Source organism: Rhinichthys klamathensis, unplaced genomic scaffold (assembly GCF_029890125.1).
Source record: "Rhinichthys klamathensis goyatoka isolate OS25496 unplaced genomic scaffold, OSU_Roscu_1.1 h1tg000064l_1, whole genome shotgun sequence".
Classification (NCBI taxonomy): domain Eukaryota; kingdom Metazoa; phylum Chordata; class Actinopteri; order Cypriniformes; family Leuciscidae; genus Rhinichthys; species Rhinichthys klamathensis.
The window spans coordinates 2,634,085-2,656,497 of NW_026606607.1; the positions used below are offsets into that span (position 1 = coordinate 2,634,085).

The 22,413-nt window shown below is 38.4% G+C and overlaps 1 protein-coding gene and 1 pseudogene across 1 annotated transcript in view; both read left to right on the forward strand.

Annotated features, from left to right (window-relative positions):
• Positions 1-740, forward strand: part of LOC130084388 (ribonuclease inhibitor-like) — a 54,404-nt gene extending 53,664 nt beyond the window's left edge. The window contains exon 14 of the mRNA XM_056249790.1: positions 419-740. Coding sequence (XP_056105765.1) covers positions 419-653 — 235 coding nt within the window. The 3' untranslated portion in view covers positions 654-740. The remainder of the gene's footprint in view (positions 1-418) is intronic.
• A 15,797-nt stretch (positions 741-16,537) lies between these two features.
• LOC130084443 (all trans-polyprenyl-diphosphate synthase PDSS1-like) lies at positions 16,538-21,883 on the forward strand (annotated as a pseudogene).
• The last annotated feature ends 530 nt before the right edge of the window (positions 21,884-22,413 follow it).

Genomic DNA, 22,413 nt, shown 5'->3' on the forward strand with positions numbered 1-22,413 from the left:
CAGTAAATTTAAATTCATTTATTTTTAAAACAGAAAACAATGCACTGAAAAAGTGTGTTGGATTTAAATGATTTAATCATGCACATCATTTCACATGAACCAATCAAGTTAAACAAAGATCATTTGTTCACATAATGTCAACATCATGGAATCAAGTCATTTCCAAGTAACATAATTAAGAAGTTTTAAAGTGATTTTAATATGGTTCCCTAACTGGATTAATTCATTCAATTTTACTGCATGGTATTTGTCCCTCAGTTTTACCTCGAGAACACGGAAAACCGACATCCTTTATAAAACAGTGTAGAATATAGTGGCATTCATTGCTTGTCACTACATTCAAATCACATCACACATTGCAATCTTTAATAAAAGGTAATTTTACACACCGTTTACACAGTGTCATTGTTCTCTACAGGTTGAGGTATTGTGGAGTCACAGATGAAGGTTTTGCTGCTCTGACTTCAGCTCTGAGATCAAACCCCTCACACCTGAGAGAACTGGATCTGACTGGGAATAAACTAGGAGATTCAGACATGAAGCTTCTCTCTGATCTAAAGAATGATCCACATTATAAACTGGAGACACTATATTGTAAGTGGATTATTTACTACAGATTACAAAACACGGTAATTTGTAACATTTTTCGTTAGATTACACAAGCTTTGTAACCTAATCTAAATAATTTAGAATACTTTGGAATACTAATAAGGTTTGTAACACACAGGGTCCACCAAACATAGGACTTGGTTTCCCCTGCATATTATTTTTAACAACATCAGTTTTACAGAGTATTTCTTGAAGAAATATATATTTTTAGAAAAAAATTACTTTTTTTTTTTTTTTTTTACTGATGCAACACAATGCATTAAAAGCTGGGGTGTGCACACTTTTTAAATTGCATGAACAATATAAATTGTAATTATTTTGTCTTCTGCGAAACAGGGAATTATTCGCTTCTGAAGGGCAGTACTAAATGAAAAAAAGATGATCTTTAAACAATATGTACACACCATCATAATCCTGTTTAAAGTTTACACCACCTGCTCTTAATGCATTGTTTCCTTCTTGAGCATCAGTAAATGTTTTCACCTTTTGTAATAGTTGTGTATGAGTCACTCAATTGTCCTTGATGTAAAAAGATGAATCTCAAAATCATACAGTCATTGTTGGAAAGGTGTCAAATATGCAGAAGATGCTGGAAAACCTAAAAATGTGCAATACCTGGAGGATTTTTCTGAAGAACAGCGGGCAGTTTCACTGCTCAGTTATTTTCCTGGATCCTGTAATAAACAATATTTGTTCTCATTATTCTGAGAACAGACACAGTCTCTATGGAATGGACTACATGTGCTATTATCATTTAATCAGTACATAGATGATGTCCGACAGCAGGTCTGCTCTGACTCTGGGCTGCAGGCCATTCTCACAGAAGAATCTTACAATTACAAGATTACAATTAATTGAGAGAGTAGTTTCTGTTCATCACATCATTCATATAATGCGAATAATCTACTGAACCTTTGGTTTCCACGAGGGTAAGTGGGAAGTGTTCCTGACACGATGATCTTTTCACAATGGTCTTGACCAGAATCTCCGACTGTCGCAGCTTGTCGTTCCCCGCGTGCGGCACAACAGCTCTGATGTTCTCCTCACCTTTACATCTCTGGCTGTAATATTAATGTACTCTGTATGTATCTCTGCTTGTGTTTGTTCTGAAATGAATCTACTGGTGTGATGTGACCGCAGTAATGTCTCGTACTCCATATGTGACTGTCTGTGTGTTTAATTGTATTTTCCTCAGGGTGAGCTGATGGTGAATAAGGAGCCGCTACAGAGACGTCACAGTCAACAGAGACTGAAGACACAGAGACGTCACAGCGATCTCACTTTCGTGTGTGTGTGTGTGTGTGACTTCACAGCAGTTTCTTGTTTGGATCTTTTTGTGGGTCTGAATTTTTTTTTTTTAATCACAGATTACATCAGATTTCCACAATGATCTAATAGAGGATTTGAACTCACTAATAAATAATGTAAGATTCTTCTATTTGTGATGAACCATGAAAACTGCTGAAGACGCATCTTTTTGTAGACTAAACTGGGAATGGTTGTTCCATATTGTTGCCATATTGTTTTTTATTGCTTCTATTGCTCTCCTCATTTGTATGTCACTTTGGATAAAAGTGTCTGGTAAATGATCACATGTAAATTTAAAATGTGCTGAAAATTGCTTTGTTATTGATTAGATATTGCACTGCTTGATTACAATGTTGATGGTGTAACTTCCAATATTCAATGACAATTAGATTCTTTTAATCAACAAGATATAGATGGTGTATATTAGTAATTTATTATTTAGGAACAGGTGACAAGAATTTACAAGAATGTGATTACAGAAGAGTAATAGAAGTATTTTAAATGAATATGTCACCGGCAAATAGTGACGAAGAGGATTTCATCAAACATTATTTTCTGGGGCTGATTTTTTTTTTTATATAATGACCTATTAAATTTTATCCTTAAATCTCAGTTTTCCCTCATGTCTCAGTTTATCAGTAATTGCTACCACAATTCAAAATGTGACTTGTAATTCATTTAATCTGTTATTTTTCAGATTTACCTGATAATATTTTAATGAGCAAAATGGCCTAGTCTGCCCAGAGGGAGTTGAGGGAGTATCTCAGGACTTTTGACCCTTATAGCAAAAAGTAAACTGAAAGGGTTTGTCACTTAATGACTTAAATTACATTCAAAGTCTGATATTTAGATTGTATATGTGGAAACTTTTAATGCAGTCAATCAAGTCATACAACAAGGTTGTAATTTTTAGCACAGGCCTATAAGAAGTGTTAATGTTCAGACTCAACATATGATTTTTAAACAATATCGATCTTAGGCTATAGATGCCATATTTCCACAATTGAAAATATGGCTGAGAGACACACCAAAGGTCTTGCGGTCATGAGGCTATCTCGCTGGCTTATGAGTCTAAGGGCCTCCGTTGTCCCATAGGCATCAGAGCTCATTCCACGAGAGGCATGGCCTCGTCATGGGCATGGTCGAGTGGAATACCAATTGAAGATATTTGTGCGGTGGCCGGCTGGGCCTCACCGTCCACATTTTTGTGGTTTTATCATTTAGAAATTCCCGCTTTACAAGCAAGGGTTCTTTCCGTATAAATACAGTGTCTAATTGTTCCTCTGTTCAGGGCAGAACCCTCTAAATAGACTCTGAGAGCTCTCACAGGGCAGAGTAGATTCGCGTCTCTTTTGTCTTCTGACGAGGGAAGAGCTGACAGCGAAATGACCTGCGCTCTAAATGGAGTGGAGAGCACTTTAGGAACATACCCGTGCCTTGGCTTAAAGGTACACTATGTAGAAATTATGTTTTTGGAATACTTGCACTGTCGTAAATAGCTAGCTAGACATATGTGGAAATTATTGGACTGGTCTAATTATCAAAAATGGATGAATGAACAGCATCGTAAAAAAATTACATACTACAAGCAAGCGCAACAACATACAACATAGAACGCAAACAAGTTTAGAAATAAGAGATTTACTTAGTCCATCAACAAGATCGCCAGGTGAGCATCGCTGTTGCATCCAGTGCTGCTTTTTAGTTCGCGCCAACTATTGAAAGCCCGACCCTACGGCCCGACCGAGTGGGACTCTTTTCCGGTTCCTCTCGCGGTCAGATTATCTTTTCCTTTTCCAAGTCTCTTCCGACCGCATTTTCTTTGCTTTTTCCATCGTCGAGTATCATGTCTGAAATGCGCGCAAGTGTCTTCGTACTTCATATGTTGTTGCTGATGTGTGTGACATCGTTGCCGTAAAGCATGTCGTGATTCTCGCGAGATTTGTCTGGGGCGCTCCTCTCAAACTTGCATTGCTGGTTTTTACAGCGGCGTCCCCCCCCAAGCTTTACTACCAGGATGATTCACCCTACTATGAGTTTGTTTACCACCGAAATGACTTTGAAGCTGTTATATTAAGGTACAATTCTTGCATAGTGTGCCTTTAAGGACGACTCTGGAGTCGCTGGGCCCGAATTCAAGACAGGTAGCGCTCACTGAGATGTTTGCAAATCACCCACTCGCTTGACTGATGCCAGTGCTAACAAGAGAGCAGTTTTGAGCGAAAGAGGCTTCAGGTCAGCAGACTGAAGCAGCTCGAAAGGGGCCCCTTTCATGGCCTCCAGGACCGTGGAGAGGTCCCAGATGGGTACAGGGGGGGGGGGGGGGGGGTCGAGGCAGGTTTAGCCTTCTGGCCCCTTTGAGGAAGCACAAGACTAGGTCTTTCTTCCCAGTGATTGCCCGGCCACATGAGCGTGAAGTGCTGCTATAGCCATCACATATACTTTAAGCGTGGAGGGGATGCTACCCGCGTCCAAAAGCTCTTGTAGAAAGGAAAGTACCCTTGTCACTCTGCATGAGTAGGGGTCTAGGCTCTGTGCTGTGCGACAGCCAGAGAACACTGACCATTTTAGAGCATATAGATGCGTGTTTGAAGGCGCTCTTTGCTTCAGAAATGGTATTTAGCACCCTTTCCAGAAGGTTCCCGGATACCTGTTGAGGGGCCATACATGGAGGGCCCACAAGTCGGAACGGGGATGCCAGATCGTCCCGTTCGGCTGCGTGAGGTCGTCTCTCCTCAGCGGTATTGGCCATGGGGCTATTTCCAGCAACTGAGTCAACTCGGAGAACCCTAGCTGGTTCTTCCAGAGAGGGGCTATCAAGAGCACTGCACACTTCCTCTACCTGATCCGTTCGATGACCTGAGGTAGCATCGTGACTGGAGGGAATGCATACAGCGGGTGGCTTGGCCAGTCCTGGGCCAGCGCATCCCTGCCCTTGGAGAAAAATGTTTGGCAACGAGCGTTGTCTTCTGAGGCGAAGAGGTCGACCTCTGACTCGCCGAAGATGCTCCATATCAGCTGAACCGTTTGCGGGTGAAGAGACCATTCCCCCGGGGGGACATTGTCTCTGGATAGCATATCCGCACCCTGGTTCAGAATGCCTGGCACGTGCGCCGCTCTCAGCGAGCACAGGTTGAGCTGAGCCCATATCAAGAGGTGTTTGGCCATGGTGTGCAGGAGTCCACCTTGGCGATATATATAGGAAACCATTAACATGTTGTCCGTCCGGACCAAGACGTGGTGACCTTTTATGTATGGGAGGAAAGCTTTAAGTGATAGAGCGACCGCTCTCATCTCTAGACAGTTTATGTGTAGGCGCCTCTCCGGGCTCGACCAAAGGCCGGAGATGGGCCTCCCCTCGTATAGGGCCCCCCAACCTATGTTGGAAGTGTCTGTTAAGATCACTTTCCTCTTCGAAATCATGCCCATACTCACGCCGGACTGATACCAGCCGGCTGCTTTCCAAGGAACCAGGGCTCTGACACAGCCTTGGTTCACTTTGATGCGTAAGTGGCCAGATCGTCACGCGTAAGCCAGTACACAGGGTTTTAACCAGCGCTGGAGGGGACGCATATACAGTAGACCCAGTTGGAGTACTGATGATGCTGAGGCCATGACGCCTAACATCCTCTGAAATCTCTTGAGAGGCGTGCAAGATGCTGGATGGTGAGCACGCGCTCTGACGTAAGCTGCGCTCTCATCTGTATAGAATTTATGACTGTCCCCAGAAAAGATATACTCTGGCTGGGAGACTGTATAAAAGACTGTACGCTTTTAAAAGCATTGACCCTTAGACCTAGGCATTCTAGATGGATGAGGAGCCAGGATCTGTGAGTTATTAACTGTGACTTCGATTGGGCAATAACCAGCCAATCATCAAGGTAACTCAACACTCGCACTCCCCGTTGTCTCAGGGGGGTGAAAGCTGTGTCCATGCACTTCGTAAACGTACGGGGTGCTAGGGATAGACCGAATGGTAGGAGCGTGTACTGATAAGCCTGCCCCTTGAAGGCGAATCTCAAGAATGGCCTGTGATGGGGTGTTATCTGAATGTGAAAGTAAGCATCTTCCAGATCCACTGAGAAAAAACAATCCCCAGGGTGAATTTGAGCGAGGATTTGTTTGGTTGTCAGCATTCTGAACGGGCGTGTCAAAAGCGCTTTGTTCAGGTGTCTGAGATCTAAGATGGGCCTGAGGCCGCCATCTTTCTTTGGAATGAGGACGTAGCGACTGTAAAAGCCCGACTTGCTTAGTGATAAAGGGACTGGCTCTACAGCCCCTTTAACTAACAGTTTTGACACTTTGGTGCGAAGAACGTGAACCACGTTGCTTCTCACCTATGTCTCGACCACAGCTAGAAAGCGCGGGGGTCTGCGAGTAAACTGTAGCGAGTAGCTCCGTTTTATTATGTTCAACACTCATTTTGATATTCCGGAGATGGCTTCCCAGGCCTTGGCCCGCATAGCTAGGGGTTGAATGAAGTCTGGGGACGGGCCGCTTTGTGATAGGGACCCAGCTGTTTTCTGTTTGTGATACTGTGGGAACAGTGCTTATGTGCAGGGGTGCGTACTTTATAGTGGGCACACAGCCTACATTTATTACACTTCCAGCGCGAGCCGGAGAGAGAACTAATACTATGGGAACAGTGCTTATGTCCAGGGTTGCGTACTTTATCGTGGGCACACATTCCAAATTTATTACACCTCCAGCGCAAGCCGGAGGGAGAACAGACAGAAAGTACTCTTTTCGTGTGTTATTTGCGTCGCTGTTTTGTTTGTTTGCATTTGTTTGCAGGCGTGCATGTTTCACCACAGACTCGTTGACTGCAATGTTGGCATCTCCAGCCGCCTGAACTAAAGAGGGGACTGGTAGATGTGTAAAAGGCTTTTTGGAGGGTGGTCTAGCCGCGGCGGGACTCAACCACTCTTTTTTCCTTCCTGTCATACAGGCTAGGAAGGCTTCCGAGGCTCGGCGTCCAACACAATCTTGGGTCGGGGTCCCAGGCGCTCTGGGAACTGCTGTCGTCTCGTTGAATGAGAGCAGTGACGGACTTCAGCCGCTGGGTGGGGCTACATTGCTTGCGACGCTTTCTGTGCCTCTGTGAAACGCTCCACGAAACCCTTTACCGCTGAACCCTCTACTGTTAAGTTCAACCAGAGATGTCGCTCTAGCACCGTCAAGTTCACCATGCTTCTACCAATCGCCTGGGCGGTTGATTTAGTGGCTCACAAAGCCAGGTCTGTTGCGCTGCTCAGGTCCCTGAAAGCTTCCGGGTCAAGACCAGACTCGTCCATCGAGCGGAGAAGTCTGGCCTGAAAAACCTGGAGGACCGCCATGGTGTGAATGGTGGCTCTCACGCCGCTGGTGCTGGCTTGTGTTGAGGGTGCGGGGTCGGTCATGGAGCTATAAGCCACGCCCATACTGGCGGGCTATGACGCGCCCTGGCGCAAAGCGACCTGATTGTTTCGCGCATCTTACCCGCCTCGTCATAGGTGCGTGCAGTTGCCGCATGCAGCACAGCCAATGAGTGTGCTAGACGCTCAACTACACTCAAAAAAATAATTCATTGGATGAACATGATTTTATCATGCCACCTATATTCCATTTAAACAAACCAAGTTAAGTCAACCAACCTTTATCATGTTAGTTGAACACAAAATAGATGTGTTGGTTAAACATGATTTTAACATTTCCATTCAACTTATTTGCATCTTTTTTGAGTTACATGATCATTCTTAGTTAATTTAGTAAGATTACTTTGAGTGTATTCTACATTGGTCAAACACATACATTGTACAAACAAACAACATGCAAACAAAAAGACAACATGCAAATCCATTTAACATTTTTATTTATGCAAAATTTTGCCTGCATTACATCTGAATTGTAGCAATTGGCTACTGACTAACTGGAAAACATTTACCAGATAACAATGAGATGTTCTCCGATACCATTGGAATGGTCTCCGATACTGCCTAAAAGCAGTGAAGTAAGTACTGAAATTTATGCACAGATCCAATACCATGTAATTTAGCAAAGAAAGAGAATCTACTTTAAAGTAGTTAAAAAAAAAAAAGTCACGTTACACTCTTGTCAAACTGTATAAAAGGTTAGGCATTCATTGTTTGTATTACAAGAAGTTAAACCTGAGCCGCATACAGCAATGACGGTTTGGGTATTAGAATATAAAGACAAAATGATATCAGAACACCTCTGAACATAAGTTTCATCTGGGGCACCAAAAGTACAAACACAAAAGTGCAACACGTGGTGCTTTTTGATTCCTACCAAAAATATACCATATATATTTTAGTACTCTTCTCACTGTTATTTTGCCTGCCACTTGTAAAGAACATTATACTATATAAAAACATGGTATAAGCATAAAGCTACACATTTTAATTCAAACCTTGGAAATCTCTAACATGACATTTCTTATTTTTCTTTCAGCTGCTCCACCTTTGCATCAAACACGTATACGCATACATTGAGCAAACTAAAAGTCCTTTTCAAAACAAAGCAAAAATTAATAAAAAAAACTGCCTTGAAGACCTCTACTTTAAGCAATCACTTCAAAAGTGCATTTGAGGTCTAGTTGGTTGCTTCACCTGTTTACAGTCTGTGTCCATTGAGCAGACTTAAAGTCCTTGTGAAAACAAACAAAAATAAAAAAATAAAATCTGCATACTAGACTTCTACTTTGAGGAAATTTACTTCATGAGCTTGTTTTTTAGGAACTGTGCCTTGGATGATAACCTCTGGCCATCCAGATTCATGATAATCTTCTGCATCACTTCAAAGGTGCATTTGAGGTCTGGTGGGTAGCTCAGGTTCAGACAGTATATTAGTCAAAATAACAAAGCACAGGCATCCCCAATGTTTGGTAACTTTCCAAGGACCTTCACACCTTCGACCAGGACACCGATGTCCTCTGGGTCATCTTCAGCACACGCACCCTCCTTGTGAATGACATACACCCCCATCACAGTTTGCTCCATGGAAGCGCTGGACTCGAGGACTGTGTCCTGTGGGATGTTTTAGGTTAAAAATTTTATGAGTGCATGAAGTCATTCATATTCATTTTATTTCATGTGTATATACATTTACAGACACACACACACGTTAATTAAAACACTTAATTATAGTTAGTTTATACCAGGTCATTTCTGAAAAAACACTAAAAAAAATTCCACACTGCACCTTCTCTGAATTTATCATACCAAGTAGGGATGTAACGATACGCTGAACTCACGATTTAAAGTTCACAATATGATTTTCTCACAATTTTCTCAATTTTAAAAAACATATATTTCTATATTTATATAAATTGTGCAAAACAAGAGATGTGTGCTCTTGTGTGCAACTTTCATGAGATTCCAAGTCACAGTTCAGCTCATTTAACACGGCGTTCGTGGTTCAACTGGTCGAGACTGTTTTCCAAAGATGGCTCCTGCCTGTATACGCGAAGTGTATTGTCTTTATAAAGTATCTTCTTATTAAACGGTCTGTAAACTTACAGAGTTCTCAATGCTTCGGTTTGCTTGTAGGGTTATTGCTACTGTGTTAGTGTGGGGCTATTTTGAGCCTTGTTAGTGGTATTAACTAGCGATTTCTTTTTACTTATGGTATTCGATGCCCCGTATACTAGCGTTATAAGCTAAACAGTTTTTAGAGATAAAACTCTTTACATTCGATTATCATGTAAACACATCCCAGAGAACGGTAAACTTGGTACAAATGTGTCATTACACTATAGGTTCATTTTGCGCCGGAGTTGTCCTTTAAGCCAGCTAAGGTTACCTGCTGTAAGTTAACTAACATTAGAGTCAAGCCCTAGGCTGATCGCATTAATATATATTTTTTTATCTCAACCACTTGTAATCTTAACACATTTAAATAGATTTTTAACCGATTCCCGATGCATCGTTTCATCCCCTCAAGCAAGTAAATATGTGCTCTTTTCAACAAGTTTACAGCTTCTTTGCCAAAGATACGTAACTCACCATATATTCCTTCACAAGCTTCTCGTGGTCTTCGTTCAAGTAGATGCACAAGGACTTGAGGACACATGGACGTCTCGTATGAATTGTGTCGTCCTGAGGGAAATAAGAAGTAATTTAGACAATATTCTTTATTTTTGAGAGCAGTTTTAAAAGGCAACACGTGGAGCTTGTTGATTCCTTACAAAAGGTTTACCATAGATATTTTAGCACTCTTCTAACTGTTATTTTGCATGGTATAAGCATAAATCAACACATTTTAATTCAAACCTCGGAAAACTCCAACATGACATTTCTTATTTTTCTTCCAGCTGCTCCACCTTTGCATTGAAATATCTCCATCAGGCGCGTAGTGTACTGGTCGAGAGCAGCACAGAATGTTGAAAGTAGAGGTAAAGTTGATATGCGATGGAACTCCCTATCGATCTGGAAATCATTAATGCACGTTACTAACCCCGTCAGTACACCACAACAACAAGAAGGAACAATGAATTATTAGTAGTTTAATTACTATCAGTGAAGAGATTAAAAAAAGCACACAGGACAATCACCTCTATCGCAGTGAACAGAGCTGGCCATCTTAATACAAACTCATAATCGTCCATAGAGTGTGAGTCCTTTTAAATATATTTGGTAATGTGTCTGTGTGTTTATATATATATATATATATAAACACACAGACACATTACCAAATATATTTAAAAGGACTCACACTCTATGGAATGAGAGTAATTTCAGTTTGCAAAAATATGTAACACTGCATTTCAGCTAAATCACTAATTCTCAAATGTTGATGTGTGGCACCAGATGAACAATGTGTAAAACATATTAATCTTACCATGTATTGCATGAGGTACATGCACGTCTCAGAGCACAGACACCGGGACAGAACTTGTTCTAAATCACTTGTCTGTAGAAATAAAAGGTGAAATACATTTTTTTAATACATTTATGATAAACTTTCAAAATGTTAAAATGTCGCAAATAAGCATTTTAGTATCTAGTTACACATTACAGATGCTACTCAGTTTAATGCAGGAGCATATTTATTTAAAAAAAAGCTATTATATTAACACAAATAGATATAATGAAATCAATAGTTTTTAGAATGGCCAAATGATCTCCATAACTGACCAGTGAAAATGTGGTACCAAGGAAACAATCATACTTATGATTTAATCTTAGGTTAAAGGGAGAAAAATTACATTTAATTAATTTTGACGCTAAAGCTACAATCACTTTAGCCAGAGACACTACTAAATCATCTCTGCTTTAAGCCTAGTTCACACTACACGATTTTAAGCCCGATTTGCTGGTCAGCGAGCTCGGTCACCGTCGGGCTGTGATCAGGGGTAAATCAGTGATCGAGCAGCGGTCACCAGTGATTATGTGTGAACTATTCTAAGACGCATCAAAACAGCTCCCTGACATATTTTATTTGGTGCATTCCATGTTTGGCGCAAATGCACATCTTGACGCCCGATTAGAAAAATATGTACTTTTGGGCAGTTCGAGCCATGTTAACCAATCAGGAACCTGCTTGCTGCGGTCACGTGGTGAAATGGCGTGATAAACGGGGACAGGCCCGTTTTTCAGTTTATAATGTTATTTTGTATGTTTGGCCTCAATAAATTATTTTGTAATATGACTAAATGCATGGTGTGGTTCTAATGCACAACAAAGCAAATATTTTATCACATAAAAACTTGATTTCAATATGAGACATATTAATTTTGTATTGAATGCTATTTATTCCATATCTAATCTAGATTATATGAAACATTATTATTCTAATGTAAAGACAACCAACATACTTTAGTGCATAAGAACATAGTTCGTGTCTGAGAAAAAAAAAATCACAGAACCGGTTAGCTAATCACTTTTGGAGGCTGGCTCCATTTACAATCAAAACAAAAATAAATGGTGAGGGCGAGGGTAACGTTAATCCTTTGGATGTCGTTTTGGACGCGCGAATTGATTCAAAATGTTCAAGCGTCCAACTAGACGCGAATTTGACGCTTTATTCGCGTTTGGTGTGAACGCAGTAGTCTGCACAAGCCTTAACTTAACATTAACCACTCAAAATCATGTTCAAAATACATTTCACTATGGCTAATTTACGATTACTGGCACTCCCCTCTTCCCCTCCCGCCACACACCGCACCGCACACCATACACCGTGTCTAATTGAAGATCAACTGACAAACTTGTGTTTTATTATTTATGTATCGCCATTCAAGAAGCAAGAAAGCAATTACGAGAAATAATGTACCCTGGGTGTAGCTAAATTATTGAAACCTACCAATGCGCAGTTAAACTAACGGCAACTAACGTTAGCTAACATTAGCTACTGAGCTAATGTTACTGAGCTAAACTGAGAAATGTCTCTCAAGGACCAATAACTATTATTTATATAACTCACCAGGTTATATTACATACATTTATGTTTAAAAATATGTAATACTTACATGTAGATGAAGGATGTCAAACGATGTGCAGCATGAGCATGTGTCCGTCAGCATTCATTTCAATGGGAGCAGCCGTGCAATGCATTCTGGTAGCGACGCGGGGACTTTGGAGAAGCGGGGCATCGAGTTGAATCGGTTGAATCCAGCCAACCTAATGCAAATGAGTAGCGGTCGGTTCGGCTTCTAATCTCTTAAACTGAACTTTGTCGCTCTGAAAAGAAGACAGATTCAGCAACTGTATGGCCTATATCTCGCTTAAAATGTTATCAGAAACTAGTTTCGATGGACTATTTTCGTAAAATACGAGATCGTATTTCGAACAAGCCGCCATTATGGTCGGTTTTGAAATTCAGGAGAAGCCAGCCTTACGTGATGCATTCATCCAATCAGCTGCCTGTCTAGGGGGTGGAGCATGCGCAATAGCTGACAGTCCACAAGATCGTTGGTTTGATTCATCTACTTCTCATTTGATTGATATGAATATTTATAATTCATCTGAATATTCTTTTAACCACGTTTTACAGACAAGAATTTATCATTTAATGAAGATAAACACCATTAAGTCATGTAATTTAAGCAAACTCCCAGTTTGCTAATCCAACACATGCCAAAGTTTATTTTTTGAGTGTATATGTCTGCTGTGCAGCGTGGTGTGTACCGCGTTTTAAAAAATTTGGCTTCAATATTCTCGAGAAAAGGAGTTTTCCCATAGCGTAAGCTAACTTACGCAATACGAGAGACCTCTCGAAAGGGAACTTTTGAAATGTTTGTCAGAAAATCATGATCTTGACATATCGACACAAAATTACTTAGGGATCATCAACAGCATGTCCTGAAAGTACCTGAGAAGTTTGAACACACCATCACCATAGTGTTCCAGAGATATAAGGGATTTTTTTTTTTTTTAAAGGCTTATAAGTTTTTTGAAAACATTGTTGAAAATTTGTTTTCTTGGTGTCATTATGTTTCTTGGTTTATGCCAATTCAGACGGTACCTCATTTGTCATTTTCCATCATTTTGTTTGTCTGCTATTTTGAAGTAAATTAAAAACTAAATTTGGTCCAATTTTGTCCAAAATCTGATCAGAAGATCTTTGAAACGAGCAGCACAGAAATAACTGAACAGATTTTTGATATTCAAGAAATCGAAAAATACCTCTCCGAAGTTGACTGTGCCTGTGTTTGTTCTAAAAAAAATGTGTTGTCTGTTTTTACAAAACAGATTGTTTCAAAGCAGCTTTACAGTGATAACAGGAAAATAATGCAACAGAGTTTGTTTCAGCTGTAGCCTACAGTAGATCTAACATAAGGCAGTCTGTCTTCTGACCTGTAAAGCTGCCTGAATCATAATTATACACAATCATTAATTTGTCTGAGAAAATATATTGGCACAAATAATGATCAATAATGCACAATAAGGCCTATCTGTTTCCAATAAAAATATAAAGCAATTAAAATAGTATTTGGCCAGTGGAAAATATTGATAAAACTTTCTTTGAAATGTATTTTATATTATATTATTTTATTTATTTATTCAAAAACAAGGCAAGGATAGGCTACTAAATTATTTTTAGCAATGTAATGTGCCGGCACAACCGTATCTCATATTTTCCTAGTGTGGCTGGATCCCAAGAAGCACGCGCAAGCTCGCTTACCTCTCTGCCGCTTACCTCTCGTGCGCGTGCGCGGTTAGGAGCGCGCCGTTAGGAGCTCAACACATCTGTCTCGCATGGACGCTCGCTATAGATTACGGGATATTTTAACTAATTTGCGGTAAAACTAGTCGATCACGAATGGCTCAACTGGTAGATCTATAGATAAACTCATCTTTCAGGCATTTGACCGACCGGGTTGACACTTCAGCGTGAGAAATCGGGGGTGTGGCGTGAGAGCGTGAGAATTGGCTCAATTGCGTGAGTCTCACGCTGAATGCGTGAGAGTTGGCAGCCCTGTAAAAAGACATAAATTTAGTTGGGAATTCGAATGCAAAATGAGTAAGTGTTGATCAATCATTTTATTTGATAAATAATAAAAATAAATAACTAATACCAGAAGCAACTTTTTTAGCAACTTCTGCGATGATAAAATATTTAATGGAAATGTTTGCCTTGCCTGATAACAGAATCAGGATAATTTTTTTTACTGTAAGAAACATTATGTACTTTAAAATGTGCAATACATTTAAAATTATTAATGTTTTTATTTTATTTAGATAGTTATTTGCATGATTTTTACAGTCAAATTTTAAATGCCAGGTTGAAAATCCCTTTTCAGCAGTTGATCAACAGTTTACCTTGGGAAGTCTGCTCGTCTATTCTCTTGATTTGCTTTTGGTCGTAGTTTATCGTCTTCATATTTATAGTGATTTACAAAATGGGTGGGAGCATGTCTGTAAACACCCATGACATTATAAAACCTGTCTCATCACATGCATGCTGTAGGCTACTTACAGACTGAAAAAAAAAGAAGAAAAGTATTTGCCATATGCATTAAAATACCAAAGGTTACATGTTGTAATTCTTTATGATTTGTTCAGTGCCCATTATTACTTTACCTTTATTACAAAGCAGATCAAAACATCTAACACAAAAGAAAAACTTGTTCTAGCTGGTATAGCTGGTATATTTACCTTGTTCATAACCATCTGCACTCCCCAGACTGAGGTCAATAAAAATGTTAATGTTCATCTTTATATATCAGAAACATTCAATGTTGATTTTAATCGATTTTAAAATTCTATTGTTTGTTTTTAAGTCTATTCGTAATGAGGCACCACAGTACTTATCAGATCTGCTACAACCCTCAGTCAAGGTCACTTAGATCCACTAATTCTGCACTATTGCAAGTTCCCAGGACAAGACTAAAAAATAGAGGTGATCGTGCCTTTTCTTTTCTTTTTTTTCAACGGCCCAAAACTATGGAATAGTCGCCAGTTCATATCAGAACTGCCCCAACTTTATCTACTTTTAAGTCTTTTTAAGACTATTTTCTTTGGCGTGTAATATATCTTGACTTGTTGTTTTATGATTTTACTTTCGTGTGTTACACCTATTTTACAGCTTGTGTTTTCTTAACACAACACTTTTTTTTTTTTTTTTGTACAGCACTTTGGTCAACTTCGGTTGTTTTTAAATTGTGCTTTATAATTGTATTGTATTGTATTGTATTGTTCTAGGTATCACACATTTTGTTTGTCAGGGTAAACAATAATTGTATTTTCTAGATGTTAATAATAAATATTTAAAAAAATCTTTGGCAACTAACATGCTAACATTAAGTGAAATGTTTGGCTTACATTATCTGTCTGTAAACATAAGCAGTTGAAACATATCTACAGTGTGAAGAAACATTATGTAATTTTAAAGTGTAATAATAGGCTAATATAAATTATATATCAGTAGTGTTTAATATAGTTTTTCAAAATGGTTTAAACACAATTTCTGAAACTATGGCTATACATTTCTTTAAAACAGAACACCACAAAACATGCACATAACACGCTAAACACCATACATCTTTAACAAAAGCAAAATGCTATAGAAGTAAAAAAAAAAAAAAAAATTTGATTTCATAGGGACTTTAATAATTTTGTAGCACCTCCTTGTGAATACTTGTCATTAATCCAGCTAGATCTTCTGTGGCCTCCTGTGTATTCTATAACTGAGTCTTTTTTTTTTTAGTTGGAAATAGGCCTATATATTGCTAAATGTATTTAGTTGAGTAAAAAAGAACGACTATGTACCTCATAATGTCCTGTGCCTTTCACCTGGACTGCTGTTTAATGAACAGATAATGGACTGGAGGTGGTTTCTGTGAGAGATGCTGGTTCAGAACGACAAAATATCCAGTAAAAGTATAAGTAGGCTTACTCCTTTTTATTGATATATATATTTTGATAGTGTAATAATTGTTATACTATATAAAGTTTTTATTGTTATTGTTTACAATAGGATCATTATTATATCGAACTATCGCACCTAACCGATTAATGACAAGTTGTGGGCCACCATGCCACGCCCAATTTAGTTTTTCCGCTTATTCTATTTCTAAAACGACCCCCCCCCCCCCCCCTCCCTTCAGCAGAACATCACGTGACAATAGCTTCCGGTTCATGCTGCGGTTCCGTAACGTGTCTTCACTGGGCATTGGGCATGTGCCGCTCTCTGTCGGGGCGTCATGGCGGTGCCGTGGAGCCTGTGCTGGAGGAGCAGTGCAGGAGCTGCTGTAGTGCTGGACTGGTGTTGTGGGCTCAGCAGAAGAGCTTTTACACACACGGCTTCAGCAGGCAGAAGAAGCGCGTCGTCCTCCGCTGTGACACAGGTAACGCGATCACACTGATGATGATGATGATGAAGGTCACCTGCGTGTGAGCCAATGAATGACAGATCACTGCCGTATATTATCACATTAGGTTTGAGATGAGTGCGAATGTCATAGTGTAAAAAGTCTTAGATCAGATGAATGCAGTCGTGTTTGTAAAGACCTCCTGCCTGACCTGTGTGTTAAAGGTCAAGAACTCATTCATTTAGACTCATGTTCAGTATTGCATGCCATTCAATGTCACTGGTGGACAAGAATGTTGCACAGGAAGTCTTGTGTTGTGCTTGTGTAAGTTGTGTTGGCAAATGTTAAGACACATATCCTGACCTGAGCACAGTTTGCGCTATTGTTTTGATGGGTACTTTATGTTTTTCAGGTTTTATTCCGGCAGGGCCCATTACATAATTTTAACAAACCAATGATCCTTGCAAGGTATGTCAATGTCATTGTGTAAATGTGTACCACTAGTTAGTACAAATGTGTATAGGTACACTGGGGCTAGTTGTCACTCAGGGAACGTGTAACATGGACTATTCCAAAAAAACTATTAGGTTCAAAGTCTAGTTGTATAATGTTATGAGTATAACTTATGACAGTTTCAGGTAGCCAAAGCAGTTGTGTGTTTAAAAAAAAATAAAAATAATAATTTAAACAAAACTATTTAATTAGTTCAGAAGTTTGAGGTTAGCAGGATATATTTCTCTTTAAAGATATACATAGTTTGTTACAGTAAATGCATTTAAAATCTTACAAAAGATTTGTTTCATAATCATGTTTCCCACAAAAATTAAGCTGCACAACATTTCAATATTGATAGTAATTCAAAATGTTTCTTGAGCAGCAAATCAGCATATTAATTATTTTCTGAAGGATCATGTAAGACAGAAGACTGGAGTAATTAAATTAATTACATTCTACTGAAATATGTTCATTTATTATAAATATATATTCAAGTAGAATTTTTTTAATTATATACATAAAATAACTTCATATTATTATATAAATGATCTATCTCCATATATATACCCCCCCCCAAAAAAAAATTGCATATATATTATGTGCTGGGCATCCAAGATACAAGTTTGTGTTTACATATGTGTGTGTGCTGTGTGCAGGTATTTTGTATATATAAATGCACACGCATACATGTATATAAGAAATACTTGCACGTAAATACATACGTTTATACATAATTTATATTATAAATATTTTATATATAAATAATACATTTTTCAAAAATATATACATGCATGTGTGTGTATTTATATATATATACAAAATAATTACACACAGTACACCCATATATTATTATGTAAACACAAACTTTTATTTTGGATACGATTATTCGCGATTAATCGTTGCCCAGCACTAATACAAATATATTTAAATGGGTGATTTGGTAAAATGTGTTTATACGACCCCATTCAAAGTTGCAAAGCCTTTAAACAGCCTTTAATATTACATATGTATAATATTAATATGTGATTTTAAGAACATTACATCATTTTAATTATACATTTTAAATACATAAATATATTGATTTTCAAAAATAAACCAAACCTAAGTGTCAATTTGTCAACTAGCCCTGCTCTCCCTTATTTATAGATTCATTCATACATGCACATTGTTTTTGTTTTTTTAATAACTAGAAAAATATGTGTTTTTATTGTGTTTATTGAATCTTTTTTCCATGTTTGTGTTTCAGGCACAGCTCTAGATGTCTGTTCTCAACTCCACGGGTCTGTTGCAGTATACACAGTGATGCAAAGTTAAAAGATCCTTTCTCACTTGCACAAAAGGACTTGCAAGATTTATATGAAGACATAAAAAAGGTACAGCAAGAATACTGCATAGTTCTACATAGCGTTTACCACTAAACATTGTTTTTCTTGTCCACTGTTGTTTTATGAAGTATTATATTTAATAATTATTAATGCCCAAACACTTTCCACCACTTCTCTGAGATGTTTTATGCTCTTCTATGAGCTCAAACTGACCTTGTTAAACGTGTGTTCAGCAGCTGCTCGTCTCTAAAGCAGAGCTCAAAGCACTCTGTGATTATTACTTTGATGGGAAGGGGAAAGCCTTTCGACCGATGATTGTGATCTTGATGGCTCGAGCTTGTAACGTCCACAGCAATAAAGAGGGGTGAGAAAGCACTTCAGTGCTGTGTGTGTGTGAATTCATAATGTGATGCATCAGTCAGTGTTAATAAGGCACATCTGATGTCCTCAGGGTTTTGCTGCCGGCGCAGCGCTCTATCGCTATGATCTCTGAGATGATCCACACTGCCAGCCTGGTGCACGATGACGTTATCGATGACTCGGACACAAGACGTGGGAAAAACACCATTAATAAATTGTGGGGAGAGAAAAAAAGTGAGTAACTGATTTTCAGCTGTTGATCGCACATTTTGGTTCTGTGTTGATGTCTAATTTGAAATCTGAAGGAAAATCAGTTGGAACTATGGAAGCTTGTTTCCGCCAGGCAATAATAATAATTGAAAAAAAACGTATTTGCGAAAGCGAATTTTTTTTTCTTCAAGATTGAAAGTTTAACACCTGTTTTCACAAACACGGTTTAAGTCTAGTCCCAGACTAAAATGCTTGTTTGAGCTGTTTTAACTGAAAGCAACTTGCACTGATATCTTAAAAAATGTCAGTTCCATTATTTTGTCTCAAGATGCACACAGGTAATGTTTTTTTTCTCAGGCACGTTTATAAAAGCTACTTAAATGTCTTAATTGAACTAAGGCCTAATCCTGGCTTAATCTAAGCACTGTCTGTGAAACTGGGCCTATATCTCACAATTCAGACTTTGTATAACTCGCAATGTGAGTTAATCTTACGATTCTGAGAGAAACAGTCGCATTTCATTCTGAGAAACAGTCGCATTTCTGTGATTGGCAGATCGGTGGTTTTCAACTGTTGGTCACACATTTTGGTTCTGTGTTGATGTCTAATTTGAAATCTGAAGGAAAATCATTTGAGAATATGGAAGCTTGTTTCCATCAGGCAATAAATAAAAAAACTAAACGTAATTGCGACTTTTTATCTCACGATTCTGACTTTCCTTCTTGCAATTGTGAGTTTATATCTCACAATTCTGACTCTTTTTTTTTTTTTTCTCAAAATTGAAAGTTTATATCTCGCAATTCGGACTTTATAACTCGCAATTGCGAGTTTCTCACAATTCTTAGAAATACAGTCGCAATTCTGAGAGGCATTCTGATTTAATTTTTTAAAAATCTTTTTTAAATCTCTCAATTTCTAGAAAAGCGAGCATTGCGAGATATGAAAACACAATTCTGACTTTTTTCTTGCAGTTGTGTTTATATCTCACAGTTGGCTTTTTCTCCCTCATAGTTGTGAAATATAAACTCTCAGTTGAGAGAGAAAAAGTTCAGAATTGTCAAAAAAGTTGCACTTACCTTTATTTTTTACATTTCTTGGCAGAAACAAGCTTCTATAGAGAATTGAATAATGTTGTCATGAAATGAAAATAATAATATTTGTATCTGTAATTGTTAGGCTATCCTGGCTGGAGATTTCATTCTGTCTGCGGCCTCCATGGCATTAGCGCGTATTGGGAACAATACAGTAGTTTCTGTGCTGTCACAAGTTATAGAAGACCTCGTACGAGGTAAGCCTCTACAGATTTATGAATGAGACTTGTTTTATACAGTGGACCTGCTATTTATATTTTTCATTGATCAATTCCAGGTGAATTCATGCAGCTAGGGTCTAAAGAGAATGAAAACGAGAGATTCAAGCACTACCTTGAGAAAACCTTCAAGAAGACTGCCAGTCTCATTGCAAACAGTTGTAAGGCAGTATGTACGTTCCCTTTTAACAATAATAAGATGAAGTTCAGAGCTGGAAGAGAAGTTGAACACCAGCATTGTTTCTTTTGAATTTTAGGTGTCAATTTTGGTGAATTCTGATCCTGAGGTGCATGAGATAGCCTAGCAATATGGACGAAACGTTGGCATTGCATTCCAGGTAATTTTTTCACTTATATGTGAAATGCTATTTTCACTTGGTTTAAATAGCATCTAGTCTATCACTATTCACACTTGCAATAATAGCATTTATAAAGCATTTAATCTACACAGTGTAAATCGAATCTGTCGTTGTTTGCATGTTATTTGTAATGCAGTGGTCTGTGATCACCAAGTTAACAATGGTTCTTTTGTTGCAGTTACAAATGCAGGGAGTAATTGTAGTTAATTATTAATTATAACAGAAACTTCAGCAGTAGAAGTATCTTCTGGTTAGTGATGCACCAGAATGAAAATTCTGGGCCAAAACTGAAAATTCACGATGCACTTGGCAACATTTAAAAAAAAAAATGGACAGAATTAGAAAATCGAGAAACTGAAAATTGCTGTTTCGTTTGGTTCTTCCAGTTAAAGCTGCAGTGTGTCATTTCTTTCACTAGCAACACTACAAATAAAGGCATATAAGTCTCACTTCACCCTGTCATTGCTCGCTCAAACATCTAGTCTGATAGATTGCAGTTCTGTTAATAGTACAAAAGTTTTATGCTGCAACTTAAAGCAGTGAAAATATGGGCCAAACTTTTAGGTTGTGGCCGCATATTTTAATAAATCTGTGCTGTTATAGTTGAATTCTTTCATTACAAATGATTCATTACAGGCCACATTGGTTTTATCTTGAATTATTATGTTTAAAGTCAGGTAAAATAGAAGTTGGTTGTCTTTTTCAGCTTGTGGATGACGTTCTGGACTTCACGTCCTGCGCAAACCGCCTGGGGAAGCCGTCAGCTGCCGATCTCAAACTGGGTCTGGCCACCGGGCCCGTTCTGTTTGCTTGCCAACAGGTACGACAGCTGAACGCATCTGTGCTCTCACAACATGATGTCACTTCCCTGAAGTGCAGAAAGGGGACTCAGGTCTAATGGTTGACTTGGTTTATTACAGAAACGTAATTGTAAAACAGTTTGGATTTTCTAAAGATCTCCCAACCAGTTTCACTCTTTTATCACTGTTTAGTTTCCTGAGCTGCATGCAATGATAATGAGGCGCTTCAGCTCTGATGGAGATGTGGATCGAGCCTGGCAATATGTCCTGAAGGTGAGGAGGATTTGTGTTGTATACAGACAGGTGAATCTCATGAAAACATGTCCTGGGGCTGCTTTCATAAAACACTAAGACTAGTCTTACAATCTTTTGTAAGTATCCATTACACAATCCATTTTTTTTCTCTTAGACTGTTCATACAAGTCTGTTACATGAAACGTAGATTTGTCTAATTTGATACCAAAAAGTAAGACTCGATTACCCCTAACTAACTCCTAGTTGGTCATACTAGTTCTTAAGACACAGTTAATGGCTGTTTATGCAACTGGCCCCAGGTCACATTTCTATGGAAGCTTGTTTCCGCCACGGAATAAAATTTTAGAAAAGACAAGTGCAACTTTTTGAAACACAATTCTGACTTTTTTTCTTACAATTGTGCGATATAAAGTAATAAAGAGTTTTGAGTTAGAAAGTCAGAATCGTGAGATATAAACTGACAATTCTGAGAGAAAAATACTTTATATCATGCAATTCTGACTTCATAACTCGCAATTGCAACTTTATATCTCACAATTTTAAGGAAAAAAGTCAGAATTGTGAGATAAAAAGTCGCAATGACATTTAAAATTTTTATTCCAAGGCGGAAACAAGCTTCCATACATTTCAT